A 23349-nucleotide genomic window follows, 5' to 3' on the forward strand; every position below is an offset into this window, starting at 1 on the left:
CGTTTGAACACTCAACTTAATGAACGGACCAATAAAAAATTCACTAAAGTCCCCAAAGTTATATATCATCCTTGTAATAAAGTAACAGGATGTATGTCTGTGTGTTTGTCTTTGTGTACCAAAAGATCTTGCTAACCGCTGAACCGATATGGTTATCCTTAACAATGTAGCTTCCTGGAAGGGTTTATAACTTTTTGGGGAACCTCCAAAAAACACAACACATCTAGAAAAAGGTACCTCCCCCCACAAAAAAAAGATAGATAGTTAGATAGTTAGATAGATAGATAGATAGATAGATAGATAGATAGATAGTTAGATAGTTAGATAGTTAGATAGTTAGATAGTTAGATAGTTAGATAGTTAGATAGTTAGATAGTTAGATAGTTAGATAGTTAGATAGTTAGATAGTTAGATAGTTAGATAGTTAGATAGTTAGATAGTTAGATAGTTAGATAGTTAGATAGTTAGATAGTTAGATAGTTAGATAGTTAGATAGTTAGATAGATAGAAAGATAGAAAGATTCCTAGGACAATATGGTATAATATGCTAAGCTTAGTGTCTTTATAATTAAGTCCAAATAGATGTAAGTATGTCCTAAAACAAAATCATAGATTTATGCGATTATTCAACTATATCATAAGCAATTTCTTTATTTTTAAAAACGAATCTTTTCTATAATTAGGGTCGGTTCGTCTGTACGTCAGGAAATGTTAGCTCTTTTCGTTAATTTAGACATATTAAATCGTAATGTTTAGGTACGATTTAAGAGGCATAGCAATTCTATAACCGTTAGTTACCAGAAACATAATGCTTTTTAACAACATTTTTTATGTCATATAATTATCATTTTTGAACAATTAATCCTAGGACAATAAGGTACAATATGCATAGCGTAGGGGCTAGAAATAAGAGAACAAGGATGACAACATCCATAAAAGCGAAGCACTGAAACGGACAAACGGACATTAACACTTGTATAGTGTCTAAACTGAATTATCAGAATATAAAAGTATAAGAGTCGAAGCAAAATTGTAAGTAAATTTGTTGAAAAACTTCTTGATACAGGATAATGTTTATTGAGTTTATGGACATACTTACATTTTTAGGATTTGATTATAGAGTTGCTTCGCTTAAAATATTGTTCTTTGTTGTCCCAGGAATCAATATACCAAAAATCAGATCAAACGGATAATTAGATCATATAAAAATTTGCTGTTAGAAAAATAGAAAAATCAACATGTTTAAAATGGACGTACGGACATTCTGGTAATGATTATAGAGTTGCTACGCTTTCTAAATCGTACCTAACTACTACAGGAATCATCATGCAAAGTTTGAAATCGATAGGACAATTCTAACATGCCTAAATTAATAAAAGCTATCTATCTCGGACGGACGGACGTACGGACCGACCCTAATTATAGAAAAGCTTCGCTTTTAAAAACAACTGCATGTGAAAATACTATAAACACTTTGTTTTCTTCCCATGATCCCAAATTTTTTATCAAAAGAAAAAAATCTTCCAAATTTGATAGAAAAAAAATCCACGTACATATTTCAAGAAAAATGTAAAATTAAAATCCTTATACTAAAGTAACAGGGTGTCTGTTTGTCAATGTGTTTGTACCGAAAGATCTCGCTAACCGCAGAACCGATCGGGTTCTCCTTAACAGGGTAGATTCTCATAGGTCACGGAAAGGTTTAATTATTTTGTGTCTAAAGCTTAAGATCTTAATAACTACTGAACTGATTTGGTTTTTCTTTTCTTCATACTTTTAATTCAAAAAACATAAATGGATCCTATGTCTTTTATTTAAGCGCGGATAGTAAAATTAAAAAAAAAACATAATATTAAAAACATGCTGCTTTTCCGCGTTCATGACAACAAATATTTGTTTGATATAATTATCCTATTCATCTGAGAACTTCAAAAATGATTCCCAGGACAACAAGGTATAATATGTTAAGCAAAGTGTCTCTATAATCAAGTCCTAAACATGTAAGTATGTTTTTTAACAGAAACCTGAGGTGGATTCTTAATAGGCTCGCTGGTGAGTTAAAATTATTTTTGTAAAAAAAAATCCTCCAAAATCGCATAAAAATCTACAAATATTAAATTAAATCATAATAGGGTTATTAACATAATATTGACATAATGCAAAAGATCTAAAAAAGGGATAAGACAATGGCCGATAAATTGATGTACATCCCCAATTCTGATACACAAAATTACCCAACCTTTAACTTACAATTTGTAGTTCAAACGTTTGGACAATCAACCTAATAACCAATTAAAATTCGAATAAAAGTGTCAAAAGTTGTTGAGTCGCCAAATAAGACGTTATTATAAAAATTTGGGGATGCGAAGCTTTTGTATGATTAGGGTCGGTCCGTACGTCCATATACGTTTGGAAAGGTTAGCTTTTTTATTAATTTAGACATGTTAAAATTGTACCAGCAATTTCAAACTTTGCATGGTGATTCCATTACAGTTAGGTATGATTTATAAAGCGTAGCAACTTCATAATAATTACCAAACAATCTGTACGTTCATTTAAAACATGTTGCTGTTAAACCTTTTTAACGACAATTTTTAGTGTAATATAATCGTCTGATTTTTGGAATACTGATTCTTATTACAACGAGGTACAATGTTATCAGCGAAGCATCTTTTCGCTATTATGGATGTTGTTATCCTTGTTTTGTTGAAAGTGCTTTGCTCGCTTACAAAACATTTTTTTACCCAGCCACCTGTTAAAATTTCATGAAGGGTTTAGTCAAGAAGGGGTTCAATATTTACTTACGAGATCCTTTGGTGCACACAGACATCTTGTTACTTTTATCTAAACTAGCGGCTCTGCCCCTAGATGCCTAGAGAGAAAGAGAGAGAGAGATAGACAGATAGATAGACAGACAGATAGATAGATTTAAAGATTATTTGATGATTTGTTAAAATCAAAAATAGAAATTTATTGGAGAATATAATCACGAAACCTTTTTAGCTTCACTGCTAAGAATTCATAATAAGAATAGTTATTTCTCGCATTGTATCATAAACAGCATTCCGCGGATATAGAATGCACTATTATAAGATTAAAACCAGTTTTAATCTTATGATTGTACATTTTTACATTCGTAGAAAGCTGGATATAATATGATGATAAACATAGTTTTTTTTCGTATGGATGAAAACTGTCGTCTGAAAAGGGTTAAACTTATAAAAAAATCAATTGAAATATTAAAATTTATGCATTTTATGTCTAAATAATCAATTTTGTGTAATATTAATAATATATATAAAAAAATTGAGTATAAGTTAAATTTATTTTTTGTGTACAGCAAATATTAAGAAAAACCAGTTCTATTTGTAAATATTAATGCCAGTAAGGTATAAAAGTGCGAGCTGTACACATTATCTTTGCATTTTAGTGATATATAGGCAAAATTTAATCAGGTACTTTCATTTAAATCATTTTATTTCATTTATTAAGTTTTTCTTTTCTTTTCTAATTTAAGTAATTTTTTCTACATTTCAAGTTTATAAGGCTTTTTATGCAAATTATCTTTTTATTTGTTTTGTAGTAATTTTATGTATTTATTAGAATTTCCGTGTATGATCCAGTTTGTGTAATGTCCACATCTGTGTCTAACTACCTTTGAAAGGTAACCATCCCTAGATAAGGTGGGAGGGCCAGGAGTTGGTCACATTTTCCTATGTTGATTCTCTGCTGATCAAGTATGTATTTTTTTAATGTTATTATCAATAAAGATGTGAAAATGACATTTGAGTTGGTTATTTTTGGCAGTGTGTTCATACGTCACGGTTTTGTACTGATCTTTTTGCAAATAAAATGCCGTTATTATCCAACAATTCTGATTTAAATGTCAAAATTTGATTGAATTAAAGGGAAGGGGTGGGTGATTAACCCAAGTCTTTGCCTTTATATTTATTTATTTGCACTACCAAAGGCTATTTGAATAACTATTTATGACAATAGTAAAGCTTCCCTGGTAGTTCTTAACAAGAAATCTGTGTAGAATATCTACCAATTTAAATCGCTGCCAAAAATAACTAAATCATTTCACATATTTATTTGAATTTGAGTTTAGAAAGATCAATCTGAAAAAGTCACTAAACCTCTCTAAAGAAATTTAATATTTGCAAACGCAAGTCATATCAGTTGCATTACTCCATTTATTGACATACAAATACTTATATTGAAACTATGTTTCTCTAATCAAGTGACTCATATGTTTCAAATGTTATTTATATCTATTTGTTGTCAATTGTTATGGAAAAAACGTCGATTTCTATTTTAAGTCATATCAGTTGCATTACTCCATTTATTGACATACAAATACTTATATTGATACTATGTTTCTCTAATCAAGTGACTCATATGTTTCAAATGTTATTTATATCTATTTATTTGTCAATGGTTATGGAAAAAACGTCGATTTCTCTTCAAAGTCATTACTAAAACTATAGAAATCTAAGTATTCAATATTACTTGCATTTATGTGAAATTTATGTAGCTAAAATAATAGATATTTAAGCATATATCTACGCAAAAATCGCCGGAATAGTTTATCCGTATTAGTCGACAAATTTTCAACAAAGCTTAACCTCCGACCACATACGTAAATTGGCCTAGGCTTTTACAATTCAAGACTTTAATTAAACCCAAGAGTTGCAGTATCAATATATCATTGTTTATGTACTTATATATATATATTGAATGTGTTGTTGCGTAAATACGCAGGTTTTGTAGTCGTCTGTAAAGCTAGGCAAGGTATTTTGAGAGTGATAAAGCATTATTGTGTTGAAATAACATAAAGACACACGGGTGCGTGATCGCACATTATTTCTCTTTATTGTTGCATTTAATAATATATGTTTAAAGGGATTGTGTATGAAAATCCTTGTATTTAAATTTCATATTAAAGGGATTGTGCACAAAATACTTACATTTTAATTTGAATATTATGTATTTAAAGGGAGTGTAAACAAAAATTGCTTCATTTTTTTTTCATAATATTGTGCATTTAAAGGGATTGTGCATGAAAAAATTTTTTTTCACTCCTATTAAGTATTTATGTACAGTAGGTTAATTCAATAGCTAAGTAAGCACCATATTGATATTAACAGAACATAAATACACCATTTACCTTGAAGAATCATTAATTAAATAATAGTTTATGATATACAAACATAATTTAATAGATTCTCATTTGTTGAATTTGTACTATGGAAACAAGATCTAAATCAAGAAGGGATGGGATGGGTAACCAACCCAAATCCTTGCCTTCTGATGGAAGTTCAAGTACAATTCAGTCTGTGGAAAGGGTGGGGGAGGACCAGGGTGATCATACCCAAGCTTTACCCCACCCCTCCATGGCAAATAATTCTCAAAGTAGAGTTGAAGGGGGGATGGCTACCCGGATTCTGGAACAAACCAGACCCCCCACTAACCTACTTTCTAAAGCTTTCTCATTGATAAGTAAGGGAGGGGAAACAATGCTGAACTCTTTTCAAAAATCCCCCCCAACTCAAACACAATCTCCTAGAGTAGCCACGCCACTACCTACACAATTTCTTGATTCATCTGGAAAGTCACCTAAGGACTCCTCTAAGCAGTTTTCAGTTGATCACATTGCTTCTTCAAGCAGATCAGGAGGTAAGGATGTTGTTTTAACTTCTCCATTGTCGAGTTCTTCTCCGAAAAGACCAGTCTCAGTAATAGGCCGCATATTTCAAAGGAATAAGTTCCCGACAGCTTCATCTAGTAGTTATGTTCCCAATACTACTGCCAATACTTATCTTCCAGATTCTCCCCAAGTGCAGCATGATCAGGAACAGCAAATATCTCTTCAAGCAAATGCTAAAAATAGACTTCCTCCAGCTGAATCGTTTCAACCATCCCTGGAATGGGATAACAATGATATTGCTATTGAAGATAATGTTTTCAATGAAAGTTTCTCCTCTTCGGGTGAAGTTAACAAACATGAGCTACTTGTCTCATTCAGAATAAAAATTGATGAGCTCTATGAAGGAATTGAAAATCCAACACTTCTTGCTAATATAAGTACTTTTCAAATTCTTGAGCAATTAAGTGATCTCCAGGATTGGGTAGGAAAGCTGCCACTCCATATGAATGCTGAGGACAGAAAAATTGTTGAGGATTTGGAAAATAAGATTCCTAAATTGATTGAATTTTTCATAAATATCCACACGAATGAATCTTCATCACATAAATCTTCTGAAGTTAGATTTAATTTTGGACTCCCAAAACCACAAGATCAGGAATATTTTCATAGTTTTTCTTCACAACCTCTTGATAACACTGTCCCCATGAACAGAGACAATAACTCTAATCTTGAGACCCATGATCCTCGTCAATTGCATAACTCTGATCTGCATGCACAAAATTGTCAACCTGCTTCTAGCCAAGAGTATCTTTCTTTAGGTGATAAGAAATGGCTTGTAGATGAGCTTGCTAAATGTAAGAAAAACTGTGAGGATAAAATTTCTGCTCTCCGTTCTGATTTGAAAAAGGATTTTTCAAACTTTTCAAATTATTTGGATTCAAAACTTGAAAAAACAATCCAGGATAAGGTCTGCCATGAATCAAATATGATTCAAGTTAAATGCATTAAATCCAAAAATGAGATGCGTAAAAGCTTGCTAGGATTTCAGGAAGCTGTTGTTGAGGAGTTTAAAGTCCTGCATGAAAATAATAAAATATTCAAGAACAGTCTTGAACAACTTTCCAATCAGGTGCTGGAACTAAGATCAGACTTTCTCATTCATATGAAAGACTCCTGCCCTAGTTCAAAGCATTCAGGTGTTACATCTGATAACCTTATTGATGATAATTATGACTTATCAAAGGATTTGAATGCAAAAGGTACTACAAAAGTAGAAAATCCTACAGTTCCAAAAACAATAGTTCCACCTATCCAGCTTGATTTTTCTTCAATCCAACACTCTATAGACTCTGTTGATCATTGTTCTTCATTATCTACAAAGGGTTCTAGTAGACTAATGTCAAGTCGTTCTAGATTATCTAGAAAAATTCAATTTTGTTGCCAACAGATCAATGAAATTGTACAAGAAGAGGTAAATAATACCACTTCTCGTGCAAGAGTAATTGAGATACAAAGTTTTGAACTTGTCTCCCTTAGAACTCTTAAAAAGGAATTGGATGACCTAGAAATAAGAGCTGAGAAAATAGGGCTCGAGAAATGTATTGAGCAGATAGATAAGACCCAGGAAAAAATTAAACTGTGGGAATTGTCTGTGACTCAACAACGCAAGGCAAATCATCTTCACTTGTCTTCTGAAAAAAGTCTTCTTAAGTCTGTAAATCTTCCTAAATTTGATGCTTCTCCATATGGTCAAACGGTTTATACCTTCCTGGCAACCTTCTTTAGATTTGCAGAGAAAGCATGTAGCCCAGCTGATCAAGCCCTGTTGATTTACACTACTTATTTAAGTGATCCCATCAAAAGAGAAGTTGAGTCCTTTCAAGATAGTATAGATAGAATAAAGGACCACCTCATTGATCGCTATGGAGACTTAAGAACTATTGCTGAGTCAAGATTGCAAGCAATAGCTTCACTCCGACATCCTTCTTCTTCTGATCATTCACAAATTGATTACTATAAAAAGGTATATCAATGTCTTCTCCAAGTGGAAAGTCTTTGTCAGGCAGATCTGATCAACAAAAATGATCTTAATACTGTAATATTCACATCGACATATGTGAAGCAGTTAGTCTCGCACATGCCAGAACCAATCATAGACACATTTAGTGAAAGAATTGAGAAGGAAAAAGCCTTGGATAAATCCAAGGGTGAGTTCCATTTCTTTGTTCTGAAGGACATTATAGACCATAAATGGAAAAAACTTTCCACTAAATCCAGCATCAGATCACTAAGGGAAGGAGCTGGTACCTCTAAGAGCAAAACTGTGAATGTTGTTGATGCATCTGAAACTTCAACTCATGCCGTCAACACTTCAAGTCGGTCTCTTGTGTTTCCTTGTCCATTCCATAAAGATAAACATGAGCTTGGCTATTGTAGGGTTTTCATGACTTGCTCAAACAAACAGAGGCGTTCACTCTGTATTGAAAACAAAATATGTTGGTTATGTTTTCGAATTGACTGTTTTAAATCCAACAAAGGATCATGTGTATCCCTTGCATCACTCCCAGAAGGATTCTTATGCTCAGATTGCCAAATAGGCAAGGCTAAACCCTTAAATGTGTTGACTTGCACTTGGGATCATAAGAAATGCTCTCCTGCAGAGATTGAGAGAGTTACAAGATCCTACTTAAAAATCATTGACACAGAACTTCTGTCAAAATTAACCATGAAATTTAATGCAATTGTATTCAACAAGGTTAATTCAACAGATTCTTCAAGGGTAGTTCCAAAATCAAAATCTTCCTTTGATGCTTCCAGGGAAGTACCATCATTTGATACTTCAACAGGAAAAACTGTAAATCCTGATTCCACTCGCTATGAATCTTCTAATGAAAGTGTTTACATTCTTCAGGCATTGCTGATTGGTGACAAACAAAGTTTATGTTTTTATGACTCAGGCGCAAGTGGAAATTTAGTTAGGGGAGCATTTGCTGAGAAAGCTGGTTTCAAGACAATTGATCCTGAAAACCAACGTATTAGTGGTGTTGCGAACGTTAGTATGTGGACTAATTATGGAATATATTCTTGTCAATTAGGCCCAGATCGCAATGGGGACTGGTGGCAACTTGCCTTCCAAGGTATTGACAAAATCACATCCAATATCCCTAAATATCCCTGGGCTGCTATTAATAAGGAAGCGGTTGAATTCAACTTAGTTTCTGAAAATGAGTGTCTTCCTCCCTTTGTGGGAGGATGTGAAGTTGACATGATCTTAGGATTGAAAACCCCTGAGTTAATGCCAATTCTTGAATTCTCAACCCCATCAGGGATTGGATGTTGTCCCTTTCAAGACATACATGGATCAACTCTGGCTTATGGTGGAGCTCACCACATTATTTCTGCTATCAACAAGACCTATGGCCATGTGTCTGTCAATCAATTGGCAGTTCTCTTGACACAAACTGTCAATGCTTATCAAGGTTCCCCTTGGATGACATTATCAGAGCTTCCATTACCTAAAAAACCATTGACAGTCCAAATGTCTCATTCAATGTCTCACAAATTTGAGACAACTCCATTGTCAGGTCAAGAAATCTCTCTATTGCTTCCAAAGAATGAAAGCAAAACATCTCTTCTTCTTGAACCTTCGTGTACTCACACTCCAAAACACATTTGTGTTACTCAGTTTAAAGCCAAGGTACCTCTTGCCAAACTTAGACAACTTCTTGATCATGAAGAGCCATTAGTATCATACAGATGTGAAGAGTGTGAAGCGTGTCGTAAATGCATTGGATCTCCAACTTTGAAATCCGCTTCTGTTAGAGAAAGACAGGAAATGAAGTTAATCAAATCTTCTATTCGCATAGATTATCTTCAAAGAAAGGTTCTAATTAGTCTTCCATTCACTGTTGACATTGATCGTTTCTTAATTCAACACTTTCGTGGTAAATCTTCAAACATTGATCAAGCTATGGCTGTTTATAAGCAGCAAACTAGGAAAAATGATGATATGAAGGAAAAAGTACGCAATGCTATGAATCAATTGATTGATCTAAAGTTTGTTGAAAAACTTGATGATTCTGATCCTGAAATCATTGAAAAAGTTAACATTGCCCCTGTTACTCACTTCCATATCTGGCGGCCGGTATTTAAAGACTCTTTAAGTACCCCGGTCCGCCTCATAGTAGATCCTTCATCTACTATGTTAAATCTTGCGGTTGCCAAGTCTGATTCAGGCTTAAACTCAATGTTTTCCATTTTACTTCGATTTCGCTCTTCTAAAGAAGTCTGGTCATCAGATGTGAGTAAGCTCTACAATCAACTCCATTTGGATCCTTCTTGTGCACCTTACTCACTTTTTGTCTACCACCCAAGTCTTGATGAAAATACACCACCTGACAAATACCGAATGTGTCGTGGTTGGTATGGAATATCTTCTACTGGTCCACAGGCAGCTGAAACTTTAAGAAGAGCTGGAGAAGATCATGCTCTATCTCACCCACTTGGTTCTGAGGCTCTCTCCAATGATTTGTTTGTTGATGACCTAAATCCTGGTCAAGACTCCATTGCTTTGTGTAAACAACAAGTCCAGGAGGTAAAGGAAATCCTTACAAACATAGGCATGGATCTGAAATATACTGCTTTTTCCAAAGAGGATCCTCCACCAGAGGCCAGTAAGAATGGTATTTCCATGAGTGTTCTTGGCATGGCCTGGTCTCCAAAGGCTGATAGAATAGGTCTTAATCTTCCCGAAGTAAATTTTGGAGTTAAAAAGCGTGGGGAGAAAACCCCCAATGCTACACCTGCTGATTCAGATGAGAAAGTAAAAGACTTATGCGACTCTCTTCCTGTCATGACCCGCAAGCATGTTGCCTCTAAGATAGGAGAATTTTACGACTGTACTGGTTGTGCAGAGCCTGTCAAGGCATTTTATAAACGTGCTGCTTCCAGATTAAATCATCTTGATTTTAAGGATCCTATTCCTGACGATGAGCGAAGGTTCTGGACTACTCAGTTCATGTTATGGCCACAGTTCCTTAAGATCACTTATCCCAGAACAACAATACCTGATGATGCTTGTGTTCCTCTGCAAGCCAGGCTCATTGTATGTTCTGATGCTAGTGATCAATGTGGTGGAGCTGCAGTTTATGAAAGTTATCTTACAATAACTGGCAATTGGTCAGTAAGATTGTTAACAGCCAAATCTCAGTTACTGAGAATGTCAATTCCAAGGAATGAATTGCATTCCTTAGTATTGGCAGCTGAGTTGTGCTATGCTGTTGTTGTTTCACTCCAAAAGAAGAAATATCAGGATATACTGTTTATTACAGACTCTCTTGTTACCCTTTGCTGGGTGTCCAATGAAAACGCTAGAAACAAGGTTTATGTCTCTAATAGTGTGCTAACTATTAGAAGATTTTTTGATTGGATAAGACAAGTGTGTGGTGGAGAGACTACAGTTCAAGTAGCTCACTGCAAGGGCACACTTAATCCTGCAGATTGTCTAACCAAGGGAAACATTGGTCCTAAAGATATATCTGTAAATTCCAAATGGTATTCTGGTTATGACTGGATGACTAAGAATATCTCTGAAATGGACTTGACTAGGTTTGAGGATGTTTCCTTATCAAAGTCAGAGATTTCTGATTACTTAGATGAAGTTGCTCTTGCTGATCTAGACTTTATCAGAAATGATGGTAATGATACATCAAACTATATGATCTACAATGATCATTCCCTTTCAAATTCTAAAGTAATGTGTGCTATAGCTCCATCCTCTTCAGTACAATTTGAGACATCTGTTGTTAAATGCTATGCATCACAACACAACGTAAAACAGCCTTATCTTGTTGATGTTGTTTACCAAGGATGGCAGAAAGGAAATTCTATTCTAAAAATCTGCACCAAGTTCTGCCATAAGTTATTCCATCAAACACACATTAACACCAGGAATGTTGCAGTAAAATCAGCCATGAGCTTACGCTGCCCAGTCTGTATTCTTGATCGTGAAACAGTTGGACAAATGGATGATCCTGTTTTCAGATTTTCAGCCATGAATCAAATAGACATTGCTCCGTACATAACCCCTTCTTCTAGAGAAAAATTTTCTCCATCAGAAGATTTGTTTTCTGACAGTTTAACAGTTGGATCTGAAGTTTCTTTAGATGTCACATGTAATGATGCTCCACAGAATGTGGAATCACAAATTGATTCTGTTGAACTTATTACTTCTAGTGATTCACTCACACACATTGCTAACCTTGAAGCAGTTGCAGAAAGTACTCTCAATGCCTATTGGGATAAAACTGCAACTAAAGAATGTCTGGATTCTCTAAACAGCAAAGAACTTGTACATTATGAGTTGAACAAAAATGTTTTGTTTTACAAAGGTAGAATATCTAATGAACAATCTGTCAGTGTGCATGATTTAGATATGCTTGAAATGGAGTGGTTAGGTTCAAAGCAGCTAAGCTTTCATTCTCCTTGTGTCTTATCTACCTCTGATATCTTCTACTCTTATTGTATCTATGCTCATTTCAGCTTATCAATTCATGGAGGTGTAGAAGCTACATATCTTGAAATCCAAAAAAGATTCCATGTTATCAATGGCAGAAAAGTTATTGCAGCAATAATCAAAGATTGCATAAAATGCAAAATCATAAGAAAGAGAACTTTAAATCAAGCTATGAAAAACCATAGTTCGCTTAGGCTAACATTTGCTCCAGCGTTTTTTATAGCTATGGTTGATCTGGCACAGGATTTTCTCACAAAAACCAGATTTCAGAGCAGAGGTAAAGACACCATGAGATGTCCAGCTCTAGTGATTTGTTGTGTTGTCACAGGCAGCACAAATGTTTTAATGTGTGAAAGCTGGTCAACAGAAAGTGTCATCTTGGCTCTTACAAGACATAGTAACAGGTATGGCGCACCAAACATTTTGATTGTGGATCAGGGATCTCAACTCAAAAAATTGAAAGAAGTCACATTTAGTCTTAACTCATTTGTTAACTCTGCATCTTCAAAGGTTTCTTGCACTGTTATAGTATCAGCAGCCAAACACCACGCTAGCCAAGGTAAGGTGGAGCGACGCATTTGTCTTGTCAAGGATTTGATTGCCAAGCTGGGGAAGGGCAACTCCCTAATGAGTTTTTTAGGTTGGGAAACATTGTTTTCTCAGATTTCAAATCATTTAAACAGTTTACCTATCTGTAGATCTTCAGCAAGATCAGTTAATTCACCTGAATTTACTGTAATCACCCCTAATCTTCTGTTGTGTGGATACAATAGTAAGCGTTCATTAGCAGGTCCGTTGTTCTTAGATACAGCTCCTACAGCGATCATAGACAAGATTTCATCAATTCAGGAGACTTTTTTCTCTTTATTGGCAAAACAGCTTCATCTTCTTGTTCCGAGACCAAAATGGTTTGAAGACTCCATGGTTATGATAGGTGATGTGGTTCTTTTTTACACATCTGAAAATGTGTTTCATGCTAGATCCATACCATGGAAATATGGGCTTGTAAAGGCTATCTCAGGTTCTAGACTTACTATAGAGTATACAATTGGTGATTCATTTGCCAAGAAGACTATTGAAAGAAATAAAAAACAAGTAGTTCGAATTGCTCATGAGTCTGAGCTTGATTTCAATTCAGATAAACACAAAGAAAGACTAATTGAAAATGTAGTCTAATCAGATCATTTTTTTTTTGAATTTGTCTAGATCTTAAACTTGCAAATTATGTGAGTTTAAGACAAAATCATATTCAATATTACTTATACTGTACATGTATATATATATTCTATATTAGTTTGGCTAATTCTTAGTCTTTCAAATCATGTAAGGCTATGAATTATTCATAAATTTAATGTATGTTATACTATTATTTACTAACTTAATCTACTCTTCTTGTTGGTAGTAATAAGATTCTCCCCTAAAAAGGTAAAAAGTGTAAGACATATAAATGCTTATATTGATACTATGACTCTCTAATTAAGTGATTCATATGTTTCAAATATTATTTATATTTATTTTAGATCAATATGGACGAGAAAATAACTTCATTCCACCTAAATGTGAGAAAATATGATGAAGTACACCAAGATGAAGTCAATTTTAATACAATTGACAATCCTGCCATGAACACTATTCCCTACCCTCAATCTAATGCTATAAAGGAGCCATGTGATAATAACTTATTTCAAGCTGAAATGAACCCAGGGGAAAAATGCATCCTTCAGCATTTAATATCACAAATAAACTATCAGCCTGTAGATGTTGCTGGGGGTTCATATAAAGCCCTTATGGAAGATTTTATCAAGAAGCTTGAAAGTTCTGACAATGCTTGTGAAGTTACTACTATCAATTTTCATGATGACAGTACTGATAAAGTAAAGGACTTTATTGAGTCCTTCAACAGACACATGGAGTCACAGATTTCCCAATCTGTTCCTACCTCCTTTTATAGTCTCAAGGTTCAGTATATCAAAGTATCAGGTGCCCAGGAAGCAAGGGTTGTTAGAGATTGTATGTCTAAAAATAGTAAAGCTGGAATACAAATCAACAAATACTCAGATGTTATCTTGCCTGCTAGAATATCCTTTACTTTCAACAACAAACACTTTCATATAATATTTCCCTGGATACCAACACCTGAAGGTTTTTTTCTTTCCATCAAGGGATGTACACCTGACATATACAAAGTGTTGTTTTCAAAGTTTAAAGGTTTGGCCATTGCTTTAGAATATTCTAAAATTTTAAAATCCCTCAATGAGTTCATGACTGAAAATTACTTGTTTGTCAACAAGAATTCTGGAATAGTTCTCAAGGGAGTTGATTTATCAGTGTTGCTAACAATGGTTGGAGTTGCCAATGTTCCCTACAATTTGAATGCTTTAGCATTCCATTTTCTTGGGTTATACAATACAGAGATGTTTGTTGATGGTCATGGAGTTAGTGATGATAATGAGAATCTTTCAATGTTTTTACAACACTCTGGGATGATGTTATGGAAAGTTTCTGTGCTTTGTCAAATTTTGTTCACAATGCTTATTGCTCCTACCCCTGGGATGGCTATAATTGTAACAAAAAAATCACCAAACAGTTTTTTGACTTGGATTAGTATGCTTATAACTGATATTTTGGATTGTGCTGAATTACCTGTCAAAGCAGATTATGTTACATGTCCCAGACAGTTGCTAACCCTCCTGTGCTACACAAAGGACAAATACTGGAATTCAGATAAAGTGCTTTCACTTCTACCTAAATGGCGCAGTCTGACTGGTGGTGGAAGCTTGAGTGATAGGCAATGCCTACAGTTTATGGTTGGTAATGTACCACTGCTGACGTCAAAGTCTTTGCATAAGTCTTTAAGAATAGCTGATCCTGGAGATATAGGTAAAGGTTTGTGTTATAATTTCAATGAACCTGCAGTGCTTTCACCTGACTTTTATCACAACATAGGTATACAGTTTGATCCAATGTGCAATATATTGTCAAATGGAGATGCCCTGGAGGATGAACTTGTCAAACTTAGAGTGAATGGTCAAGATGATCTAATCCTGAAAGATGTTATGCCTAAGTTGAAACAAGCCATGTTTGAAAATGAGCTAATTGAAGGAATTTCCCCAAATGATGTGTTTTTAATGCTTTGTTGGAAGTATATCTCTCTAGCAGCTTATTTTTTGGATTTTTATGGTGAGAACATGGATCCTATTGATTTCTATAGAGGGAGTGGTTTCTGTTATGCCATAAGAAAGTTGGAGGGAGATAAACCATCTCAAGTTTCAACCTAGGAAAAGCAGAATCTAGAATCTGTAAGAATTTTCTCCATTATAAAAAATCAGAAGCTGTTAAAGAATGATAGTGTCAGTGCCTCTGTAAAGTCTAAGGCTTTGGTTAATCTTAAAAAGGTATGCAAGAAGTTTGAAATTCCAGTTGATCAGGCTACTAAGTTTGTCTGGAAGAAAATCAAGGAGTATGATTCTAAACAAAGTGTTGATGCTGCCAAGGCTGAAGATAATCTTACTATTGATATGGAGTTAGATTTATGTGGATTCACAGATGATGGAGACATGATTATTGCCAGTGAGAGTGCAGTTGAGAGTACTGCTGTTGCCACTGTTACTGAGCATAATCCTACTGTTGAGTGTGGTTCTGCTGTTAATGGTGATTCTACTGTTGTTGATGGTGATTCTACTATTGTTGATGGTGGTTCTGCTGGTGTTGATGGTGGTTCTGCTAATGATGGTAGCAATGAGGAAATCATGGATTTTTATGCAGCAGATCCTATTGATGATCCATTGTTAATATATGATTGATATTTGATATACGATTTAAGTTAAAAAAAATGCAATTTTATTGATTTTTTTTGTTCCCTGTGGGGAATGTCGTCTGAAAAGGGTTAAACTTATAAAAAAATCAATTGAAATATTAAAATTTATGCATTTTATGTCTAAATAATCAATTTTGTGTAATATTAATAATATATATAAAAAAATTGAGTATAAGTTAAATTTATTTTTTGTGTACAGCAAATATTAAGAAAAACCAGTTCTATTTGTAAATATTAATGCCAGTAAGGTATAAAAGTGCGAGCTGTACACATTATCTTTGCATTTTAGTGATATATAGGCAAAATTTAATCAGGTACTTTCATTTAAATCATTTTATTTCATTTATTAAGTTTTTCTTTTCTTTTCTAATTTAAGTAATTTTTTCTACATTTCAAGTTTATAAGGCTTTTTATGCAAATTATCTTTTTATTTGTTTTGTAGTAATTTTATGTATTTATTAGAATTTCCGTGTATGATCCAGTTTGTGTAATGTCCACATCTGTGTCTAACTACCTTTGAAAGGTAACCATCCCTAGATAAGGTGGGAGGGCCAGGAGTTGGTCACATTTTCCTATGTTGATTCTCTGCTGATCAAGTATGTATTTTTTTAATGTTATTATCAATAAAGATGTGAAAATGACATTTGAGTTGGTTATTTTTGGCAGTGTGTTCATACGTCACGGTTTTGTACTGATCTTTTTGCAAATAAAATGCCGTTAATTCCACAAAAACCGGATTCGAATTAATACGAAAAAGATATTTCCTAATTCTTAGGACAAATTTTAGATCATGGAAAGAAAACAAAGTAGCGGGTTTCGTCATATTTTCACAGTAGTTTTTGATAGGTTTTTTGGGTTAGATAAAGTTAATGATTGCCCCGCAAGGTTAGAAAATTGCCCCCGCAGGGTTAGCGCCCCACGCAGGGGCTAGAAATAAGAGAAAAGCAACTGTGAAAATACGATTTCAAAATCAAAAATTATTTTAAGAATAAAAATCTTCCAAATTAGATAGCAAAAAATCCACGCACATATTTCAAGAAAAATGTATAATTATCCAGGGATCTAAAGGGACAAGACAATGACCAATAAATTGTTGAAATGTTTGAACTTAATGAATGGACCAATAAAAATCCACTAAGTCTGTATATGAAAAGGTTATTATTAAGACTGGGGGCCAGTGAAATAAACAACCCATTGTTCCCCTAAAATAAATTAATAAATTTTTGGGCAATTTTATTTTTATGAATTCAGTTTTGGGAAATTTTTAAGCTATTTTTTCGAAATGCTAGGGGCGCATTTTTAAAACATTTTTAACAACAATTTTTTATGCCATTTAAATATAATAATAAAATTATTCTATTCATCTAAGTTTTTTAACAATGATTCCCTTGACAACAAGGTACAATATTTTGTTTAATTTTAGTTAATATGTTTTAACATTTACATCGTAAAAACTTGTTGTCAAAAATGCAAAAATCAGTTTTAAATAATCATGCAAAGTTTGAAATCGATAAGTATAATTTCGAATAGGAAAATTCTAACATGTGTAAATTCACGAAAGAGCTTACGGACTTTAATTATAGAAAAGCTTCGCTTTAAAAGATATATTTATAATAGTTAATTTGTCGTAATATTAAGACAATGGACGATAAATTGATGTACATCCACAATGATAATACACAAAATCAACCCTTTTGTTTATTACAAGCGGTTGGTTGAAACGTTTAACACTCAACCAAATGAACCAAACAATTAAAATTCAAGGTTGTATTTTTATTAATGTTAACTGCCTTCTATCCGCTTTCATACTCAACCTTAAATTTTTCCCGTAGATTTATTAACTACGAAGCTTCTCTCCTGGATAGATACATATATCTCATTTGATATATATAATTGATGGACAGATAGATAGATATATCTCCTTGGTTAATAGATAGATAGATATATCGATAGATAGATAGATAGATATATCGATAGATAGATATATCGATAGATAGATATATCGATAGATAGCTAAATATCTCTTGGTTAATATATAGACTGATAAGGATAGATATATAAATGATAGATAGATAGAGAGATAGAAAGATAGGTTGACAGATATATAGATAGATAAATATTTCCCTTAGTTAATAGATAGATAGATATCCCTCCTTGGTTGATAGACAGATAGATAGATTGGTTGATAGATAGATAGATATATCTTCTTGGTTAATAGATAGATAGATAAATATATATTTATCTTATATATAGATATATATCTCTTTTAGTTAATAGATAGACAGATAGATAGATATATCTCCTTGGTTAATATATAGAAAGATAGATAGATATATATATCACTTGGTTAATAGATAGACAGATGTATTGACAGATATATAGATAGATGGAGAGATAGATAAATAGATAGATAAATGTATATATAAAGATAGATAGTTCTCCCTTAGTAGATATACAGATAGATAGATAGATATCTTTCCTTAGTTGATAGATAGATAGATAGATAGATATATCCCTTAATTAATAGATAGAAAGATAGATAGATATCTCTTCTTTGTTGATATAAATCTTGTGATTAAATGTTTTGGAATGTCAGGGAGGGAGGGAGGGGACGTTAATTGAAACCGATAATTATCCGCAGGATTAGAACCAGTTTTCAGCCATACTATCCGCATAATATCCGCGGAAAGCTGTTTATAATACCTTAACATATAAGGGAGGGAGGGGACAATGGGTACAAATTTAATAAAACTTTGGGTACCAATGTAATAGAACTTTGTGGTTCGATTGTTATAAAATTTTGTGTACCGATGTAATAAAACTTTGGGTACTAATGTAATAAAACTTTGGGTACTTTGAGAAAGAGAGGGGACAATGGGCTGTTTACATTAAATTAGTCCCCAAAGTTTTATAATAAGGTTTTAGAAAACGTTGGCTGAACAACTCTGGGGACTTTTATTCAACTTTGATTGGTTGGTTTATGATATTCAGGGTTCAAACATTTCAACTACTAATTTTAATCTACAGAAGGGGTAATCTTGTGTATAATCATTAGGGATGAACATTAAGTTGGCTGTTTAAACGTTTCAACCACATATTTTAATCTACAGAATGGGTAATTTTGTGTATAATCACTGGGGATATACATCAATTTATCGGCCATTGTCTTATCCCTTTATATCCCTGTGTTTTCATAGATGTTTATTTCATCGTATTATAGACAGCTTTCCGCGGATATTATGCGGATAGTAAGGCCAAGAACCGATTCTTATCCAGCGGATATTGTTCGGTTTCTTAATCCCTTAGTGGATCTCTGTGGAATGTTGATACAAACATTTTATTACAAAACTGCCAGAGACCAGAAATTTGTTCAGATCGGAAATTATGAACAGGGATCTAAAGGGATAAGACAATGGCCGTTAAATTGAGGTTCATCCCCCAATAAAGATAAACAAAATTAACCCTTCTGTAGATTAAAATTATTGGTTGAAATGTTTGAACACTCAACTTAATGCTCATCCCTAATGATGATACACAAAATTTTCCCCTTTTGAAGTTTATAATTAGTGGTTGAAACGTTTGAACACTCAATTTAATGCAAAATATCTAAAGGGATAAAACAATGGCCGTTAAATTGATGTACATCCCCAAATGAAGATAAACAAAATTACCCCTTTTGTAGATTACAATTAGTGGTTGAAACGTTTGAACACTCAACTTAATGCTCATCCCTAATGATTATACACAAAATTTACCCCTTCTGTAGATTACAAATAATTGTTGAAATAAAAAAAATTTAATAAAAAAAATCTATAGGGATAAGACAATGGATGTTAAATTGATGTACATCCCTAGTGATTATACACAAAATTACCCCTTTTGTAGATTACAAATATTGGTTGAAACTTTTTAACACTCAATTAAATGCAAAAGATCCAAAGGGATAAGACAATGGCCATTAAATTGATGTACATCTTCCAATAAAGATAAACCAAATTACCCCTTCTGTAGATTTAAATTGAAGTGGTTAAATCAGTCTTCAATGTTGTTAAGCCAACGAATAAGAACATGTTATTATAAAACTTATAAGAGAATTATTAATCGCATCATATTATAGACAGCTTTCTGCATTTATATTTAAAGAAAAATTATACCATTTTTGTTAGCCCCTAGAGGCCAAAGGCCCAAGCTAACAAAGCTAGTATTAATCTTATGATTTTTATTTGTGGAATTTCTGTAATATGATGCAACACATGAATTTTTCGTGTGACAGTTAACTGGTTCTAATCTAATGGAAATATTTTTCCAGTATAGATACAAACTTAAGTAATGCCAATAGTTTTGTTAAGGATTCAGATCAGAAATTATATATTATTATCAAGTAGAAATATTTTTCATAGCATGGTTCGAACCAATTCAGTAAGCTATACTGAAAAAACATGTATAGTATTGTATTACAGACAATTTTTTTAATAAATTTCAGACAAAGGTTGTGCAATCAAAAAGTTGTCTTTTGGACAAATGGATGCTTTACATTGCAATCATAAGACGCATATATGTTTCAAGGTACATGGATAGGACTAGAACCCGATGTGAAACCAAGACACATCAATCACTGAGGCTTTTTTTATAGGGATGTTTTTACTTTAAAGGGTGGTGTTGTCCTCCCCCCAAAATAGTTATAGCTTTCAAGGGATCTTTGCAAAACTACATCGTAAAGAAGAACCATATTGGTTCAGCAGTTAGCGAGATCCTTTTATATAAGGACTAGCAGCTACGCTTCTTGAAGCCTCTATGCATACTTAAAGAGGTGGGGGGTTTAATTTGACCCCTGCCCCCATTTTATTATTTAAAAATATCCCTCCCCCAAAATAGTTTTAACCCATTCCAGGACCAAAGTGAAGCAACATTGTAAAGGAGAACCATATTGGTTCAGCAGTTAGTGAGATCCTTTTATATAAGGACTAGCAGCCACACCCCTAGAAGCCTCTAGGTGTAATTGAAGTGTGGTGGGTTGAATTTAACCACCACCCCCTCCTTTTTTCCTCTAAATTTTCATAAATTTCCTCACCCAAAAAAGTTATAAGCCTTCCCAGGACCTTTTGAAACTATATCGTAAAGGAGAACCATATCGGTTTAGCAGTTAGCAAGATTGTTTGTTATAAGGACTACTTTTTTATCATATTTTTATTTCGAAGATGATTAAAGTCCCTTACAGATTATGACGTCATACGATAAAATAACCAATGAGAGGCCAGTATACACTGTAATTCACCAATGGTAAAATTTATGCTGGCCTCTCATTGGTTATTTTATCGTATGACGTCATAATCTGAGGAGGGAATTTAATCATCTTCATTATTTACCCCCCATAAAAAAAAAGTTATAAACCTTCTCAGGACCTATGATAATCAACATTTTGATGGAGAACCATATCGGTTAAGTGGTTATTTCTGATCAATATTTCTATTTTATCCAACGCTCTATTTATTCTCTCTTTCATCTAACCTTTATTACCCCCCCCCCCCTTAGATACCCTTTTTCCAACCAATCAGAGACGAAAATTTTATTTCGGCGGCAAAAATCAACTAATCACATTGGTTTAAACCAATCTGGCGGCAAATTTAAACCAATCAGAACAGGGTATATATGTGTAGAAGGGCCCAAATTGAGCGCGCTAAATATCTTAGTCAATTCAATTAGCTTAAGAAAGATCTTCATTTTGGGTGATGATAGTCATTTTAGATCCGTTAATATGTTCAGCAGGCAGAAAGCCTACAATAATAGTTATTTTTCGTATTATAGACAGCTTTCCGCGGATGTTAAATGATATTAAAAACTGGTTATAATTTTATTATCTTTTATTTTAATATTAGTGGAAAATTGTCTATAATACGCGGTGCTACACTGTTAAAAATAATTTTTTTATTTAGTATCAAATGATACTCTGGAGAGTATTGGACCCGACAGTACGCTACAGCTATATAATTAATATATAACACTATGTAATACTGTATAACACAATAATTGTTACGATACAGAATAATAACATTTTTTAGTATCGATTGATACGCTCTAGGGTAATAAAGAATATGCTGTAGAAAAGTTTATTAAAATAGTAATATTTTATACGTTGTAGGGTATCGGAAAATACGCTAATGAAATGTATATAAATTTAGTACTACTTTATACGCTCTAGGGCACTGGAGAATACGCTACACAGAAATGTTTATAAATTTAGTACTATTTCATACGCTCTAGGACACTGGAGAATACGGTACAGAAATGTGTATTATTATATAGTATAATTTCCTATGTTTTAGCATAAAAATCAATACGTTGCAGAATAGTTTATTAGTAGCGAAGCTACTCTATAATTCACAATGTCGGTCCGTCTGTCCGTCCGTCCGTCTGTCCGTCCGTCCGTCCGTCCGTCCATAATTAATTAATTTGGGGAAATGTGATTTTCTCGGCTCCTACAAAAGATAGAAAGCTGAAATTTTTTGACAACATCCCCATCATCTAGGAGCACAATTATAAAACATCAAAGGCGGTCGGACTGCTTTTTAGCAGGTTTTAGGCTATTTTTTATATTTTCCAAATTTTCCCCATAACTTTGGTGTTTATGGTCCGATTTTCAAAATTTTTTCAGTTAAAGATATCAAAATTAAATTTCCCGTCATTTGAAGAAAACAACAAAGAGGGTCAGACTGCCTTTTTGCAGGTTTTTGGCTATTTTTATATTTTTCACATTTTTCCCCATATCTTTGGTGTTTATGGTCCGATTTTCGAAATTTTTTCAGTTAAAGATATCAAAATTAAATTACCTGTCGTTTGAAGAAGACAACAATGATAGTCAGACTGCCCATTTGCAGGTTTTTGGCTATTTTTACATGTTTGACGTATTTCCCCATATCTTTGGTGTTTATTAAAACTTTTTCCTGTTTTTTTCTCCAATAAATCTATTCTTGATTTTAATAAATACACTTTAAATCTACTTCTACGTATTCCCATCCACAATTTTTGTGCTTCGCTGCTTATGGATGTTGTCATCCTTGTTATTTTAGTAATAATTCCTACCTTCTAGTTTATAAATTATGGTTGGTCTGTCCGTACGTCCGTCCGTCCTTACGGATAGCTTTTTAGGCATGTTAGAATTGACCTATCAATTTTAAACTTTGCTTGATGACTCCTATAGTATTTAGGTACCATTTTTAAAAGCGAAGCTTTTCTATAATTAGGGTCGGTCCGTCCGTACGTCCGTACGTCCGTCCGTCCGTCCGTCCGTCCGTCCGTCCGTAACGGATAGCTTTTTCCGTTAATTTAGGCATGTTAGAATTGTCCTATCGATTTCAAATTTTGCATGGT

The 23349-nt window shown here is 33.5% G+C and overlaps 1 protein-coding gene across 1 annotated transcript; it reads left to right on the forward strand.

Annotated features, from left to right (window-relative positions):
- Positions 1 to 3603: 3603 nt before the first annotated feature.
- On the forward strand, positions 3604 to 16622 carry LOC145307181 (uncharacterized). Its single transcript, XM_080149537.1, has 2 exons — positions 3604 to 3737; positions 13685 to 16622. Exon 2 carries the CDS (start codon positions 13691 to 13693, stop codon positions 15440 to 15442), a length of 1752 nt encoding a protein of 583 aa, XP_080005663.1. The 5' UTR covers positions 3604 to 3737; positions 13685 to 13690; the 3' UTR covers positions 15443 to 16622.
- Positions 16623 to 23349: the final 6727 nt, after the last annotated feature.

Source organism: Acartia tonsa, chromosome 15, assembly GCF_053477335.1.
Source record: "Acartia tonsa isolate MP-2025a chromosome 15, ASM5347733v1, whole genome shotgun sequence".
Classification (NCBI taxonomy): domain Eukaryota; kingdom Metazoa; phylum Arthropoda; class Copepoda; order Calanoida; family Acartiidae; genus Acartia; species Acartia tonsa.

Coding starts and splice junctions, on each gene's coding strand:
- LOC145307181 (XM_080149537.1), top strand. CDS start 13,691: ATGGACGAGAAAATAACTTCATTCCACCTAAATGTGAGAAAATATGAT.